This window comes from Besnoitia besnoiti, assembly GCF_002563875.1.
Source record: "Besnoitia besnoiti strain Bb-Ger1 chromosome Unknown contig00138, whole genome shotgun sequence".
In the NCBI taxonomy this organism is placed as follows: domain Eukaryota; phylum Apicomplexa; class Conoidasida; order Eucoccidiorida; family Sarcocystidae; genus Besnoitia; species Besnoitia besnoiti.
In genome coordinates, this window is record NW_021704022.1 from 1 (window position 1) to 4911 (window position 4911).

Consider the following 4911-nt stretch of genomic DNA (forward strand, 5'->3'; position numbering starts at 1 on the left):
ACCTTGTTTCGACTTCGTACCGACTGTGTTATTGTAGCACATATCAATCCCTTAAATAGGGATATTATTCCCAAACAACCGGATCGTGTTGGCTAGGTGAACTAATCACGTTTCATAAATACAATCAGTGAAAGCTCTTTTGATTTCCATGAACGGAGTTACATATTAGATTCTCTTCGCTCCCATGGTATTTAGTAAGTTAACATTGAAACGTATCCAGTGTAAAGTTTGAACGTAATCCAGCTTTACCTTCTATGTTGTTATGTTAACCAAATAAGTTTCATCGTTGTTGATATTTCATTGACATGTTGATAACATAAATACTAACAAACCACCGGTTTTGGATGGGATTACTTTTAACACCGCATAATATGCTAAAAAGTACCATTCAGGTACGATATGAAGCGGAGTTACAAACCGGTTCACTGGTATGGAGTTATCTGGGTGCGATAATTCAATCAAACCAAAAGCCGTTTGTAAGAAAATTAAACCAATTAGATAGGATAGACATTTAGCATCGGTCATTAACATATGAGGATAGAAGGCTACTTTAAGTGCGGAATCAATACCTGCAGGGTTACTAGAACCATTTAAATGTAAATAGAAGATGTGTAATACAATTAGAATGCAACCTACAAAAGGTAATATAAGTGCAATACAAAGAATCGTTTTAATGTTACATCAGATACATAGTATCCACCGAGTAACCAAGGTACTAAATATGGTATTGGAGAAAGGAGATTAGTAATGACTGTAGCACCCCAGAAACTCATCTGTCCCCATGGTAGTACATAACCGAGGAAAGCAGTGGCTATAGTAAGTAGATATAAAACTAAACCAGACATCCAAGCAGTAGTTAAATAACTATAGCTGGAGTTATACATACCTCGAGACATGTGTATTAAGATACACAAGAAGACGAAAGAAGCAGTTGTTGCATGCAACATCCTAAATTCCCATCCTGCTGCTACCTCTCTAACTAGATGTTGAACACTAGCAAATGCACAAGATGCTTCAGAAGTATATCGGAACGCTAAAGTGATACCTGTAATTATTTGGAGTACAAAGGTAATTGCAACTAAGAAACCAAAGTTATAAGATGAATTTAGATTGAGAGCACACCGATAAAAGACGAGGTGTGCCCGGAATAGACTCATGGAAATTTGGTGTGTTCTCGAAACCATGCTAGCACAATAGAACTTCGTTAAATAACTACATATTAAAATGAGCGCATGTAAACTAGTCTTAAACACACCGCTCGTCACGTAACAAATCTCAAATCGTACTGTAGATTTTATATATGTACCGTAACTATAACCATGGTGACATCCAATGTTCACGCTCAATCTTACCATACATAGTACTTTTATGATCCCAGGCTGGTTTAATAAGTCAAAGTTTAGCCGGGAAGTTAGCGTCTAAAATATATAACCGATAGTCTCAACTTAGATGCACAGATGGACATAATTAATCCTTGTACGGTTTGTACCTACTTGACTCCTCAGTTTAAGTTAAGGAGTCCTTTGTTTACAGCTTGTACCGTTACTTTCAGGAGCATACCGTTAAATTCGATGATCTTATGTGTTCACTCAAATCGAATAAACAAAGACATTATAGTTCCTAGAATACTGAAGATGACTCCGGTTATGAGATACAGACAACCAAGTTCTTTATGATTGCAGTACACCACCACCCCACTGGACTGCTTAAGACAGCTAAAAGTGTTGGATTTCAATATCACGGTAATCATGTTTGCTTGGAAGCTGTAGTCATTATAACTATTGATTTAGTATAAGCATAGAACCAATCCGGTAGTAAGATATACGATAGTAGCTAATCTACCATATAAGATATAAGTCGCTTGTGGAATAGCACTACCAATAATAATCAAGAAGATCATACTGTATACCCAAATAATTACCCATCCACTGACTACATTTCGAGTCATAAAATGTTGTCGTATCAACATTCGAGTATTCAAAGCTCGAATTTCAGATAAAAGAGCTAAGTTAATGAGAGAGGACATAAATACTAACAAAACCACCGGTTTTGGATGGGATTACTTTTAACACCGCATAATATGCTAAAAAGTACCATTCAGGTACGATATGAAGCGGAGTTACAAACCGGTTCACTGGTATGGAGTTATCTGGGTGCGATAATTCAATCAAACCAAAAGCCGTTTGTAAGAAAATTAAACCAATTAGATAGGATAGACATTTAGCATCGGTCATTAACATATGAGGATAGAAGGCTACTTTAAGTGCGGAATCAATACCTGCAGGGTTACTAGAACCATTTAAATGTAAATAGAAGATGTGTAATACAATTAGAATGCAACCTACAAAAGGTAATATAAAGTGCAATACAAAGAATCGTTTTAATGTTACATCAGATACATAGTATCCACCGAGTAACCAAGGTACTAAATATGGTATTGGAGAAAGGAGATTAGTAATGACTGTAGCACCCCAGAAACTCATCTGTCCCCATGGTAGTACATAACCGAGGAAAGCAGTGGCTATAGTAAGTAGATATAAAACTAAACCAGACATCCAAGCAGTAGTTAAATAACTATAGCTGGAGTTATACATACCTCGAGACATGTGTATTAAGATACACAAGAAGACGAAAGAAGCAGTTGTTGCATGCAACATCCTAAATTCCCATCCTGCTGCTACCTCTCTAACTAGATGTTGAACACTAGCAAATGCACAAGATGCTTCAGAAGTATATCGGAACGCTAAAGTGATACCTGTAATTATTTGGAGTACAAAGGTAATTGCAACTAAGAAACCAAAGTTATAAGATGAATTTAGATTGAGAGCACACCGATAAAAGACGAGGTGTGCCCGGAATAGACTCATGGAAATTTGGTGTGTTCTCGAAACCATGCTAGCACAATAGAACTTCGTTAAATAACTACATATTAAAATGAGCGCATGTAAACTAGTCTTAAACACACCGCTCGTCACGTAACAAATCTCAAATCGTACTGTAGATTTTATATATGTACCGTAACTATAACCATGGTGACATCCAATGTTCACGCTCAATCTTACCATACATAGTACTTTTATGATCCCAGGCTGGTTTAATAAGTCAAAGTTTAGCCGGGAAGTTAGCGTCTAAAATATATAACCGATAGTCTCAACTTAGATGCACAGATGGACATAATTAATCCTTGTACGGTTTGTACCTACTTGACTCCTCAGTTTAAGTTAAGGAGTCCTTTGTTTACAGCTTGTCCGTTACTTTCAGGAGCATACCGTTAAATTCGAATCTTATGTGTTCACTCAATCAATAAACAAAGATTATAGTTCCTAGAATACTGAAGATGACTCCGTTATGAATACAGACAACCAAGTTCTTATGATTGCAGTACACCAACCACTGATGCTTAAGATCAGCTAAAGTTTGGATTTCAATATCACGGTAATCATGTTTGCTTGGAACTGTAGTCATTATAACTATTGATTTAGTATAAGCATAGAACCAATCCGGTAGTAAGATATACGATAGTAGCTATCTACCATATAAGATATAAGTCGCTTGTGAATAGACTACCATAATCAAGAGATCATACGTAATCCAATTTACCTCATGTTGATATTTCAGTCATAAAATGTTGTGTTCACATTCGTATTGTTCGAATTTCATTGAGCATAGTTGATAACATAAATACTAACAAACCACCGGTTTTGGATGGGATTACTTTTAACACCGCATAATATGCTAAAAAGGTACCATTCAGGTACGATATGAAGCGGAGTTACAAACCGGTTCACTGGTATGGAGTTATCTGGGTGCGATAATTCAATCAAACCAAAAGCCGTTTGTAAGAAAATTAAACCAATTAGATAATATGGTAGATAGGGAACAAACTGTCTCCAGACGTTCTTAACCCAGCTCACGTATTACATCTGACGGTGAACTAGCGTTCCTAACTGAATCTTGTTCAATAACAAGGGAGTAATGAGCCGACATGGAGGTGCTGATACAATCCGAGGATTAGAACTCCCAATATTATCTGACCTGTTATCCCCGGCGTACCTTACGACCGTTATATGATTTAGAGATAGAATGTAATGTGGATTAATATCCACATGGTTTCTACAAAGTGTAGATATAAAATAGTGAATGGTTCTGTAAAGATCTTGCATAACATACCTTTAGATTTGCTTAGCATTATAGAGCTTGTAGGCATGTAAGTAACTAAAGAACTATAGATACTTTGAGTGAAGAATACAAGGATAGCTCCAACAATAACATGGCTAAAATGTATACCAGTTAAGATGAAAAGTCCATTACCAAATGCATTATCATTAATATAAAGAGATAGTCCTAAGTATTCCGTACAGACTAACATTAAGAAGGCGACTACCAAAGTGAATGTCATGATATTCGTACAGCTTGTATACAAATGTTGGTTTTTCAAATATACGCTGGATACCACTATACTTAATGCAGAGCATAGTTAAGATGATAACTATTGTGGATATAGAACCAATTGAACACCATGTATTAATATAACAAAGATAATCAGGGTAATCTGGTATCCTTCTTGGCATAACGTTGAAACCAAGTATATGCATAGGGATGAAAATTAATAAGATACTACCTAAGAAGACTACAAACCAGATGCTTAAATATGGAGAAGCACCGGTATTTACATGGAATAGATTTACAGTATCTCCGAACATATCTCTGCTATAGAAGATAAAGCCACATATAGTAGCTAGTACTGCACCAAGAGATAATACGAAATGGAAATGAGCTACAATATAGTATGTATCATGTAGGGCAATATCCATACCAGCGTTACCCATAACTACACCTGTAGTACCACCTAGAGTAAACAATAGGATAAAACTAAGAGCAGCCCATAGATCTACAGTTCTTGTAGTTGTA

The 4911-nt window shown here is 36.1% G+C and overlaps 1 protein-coding gene across 1 annotated transcript; it reads right to left on the reverse strand.

Moving 5' to 3' along the window:
• Positions 1–2689: 2689 nt before the first annotated feature.
• BESB_024760 (uncharacterized protein) lies at positions 2690–4399 on the reverse strand (the record flags this gene model as incomplete). The annotated part of the gene is made up of 2 exons (XM_029361164.1): positions 2690–2703; positions 4171–4399. 2 exons carry the CDS (start codon positions 4397–4399, stop codon positions 2690–2692), a joined length of 243 nt encoding a protein of 80 aa, XP_029214719.1.
• Positions 4400–4911: the final 512 nt, after the last annotated feature.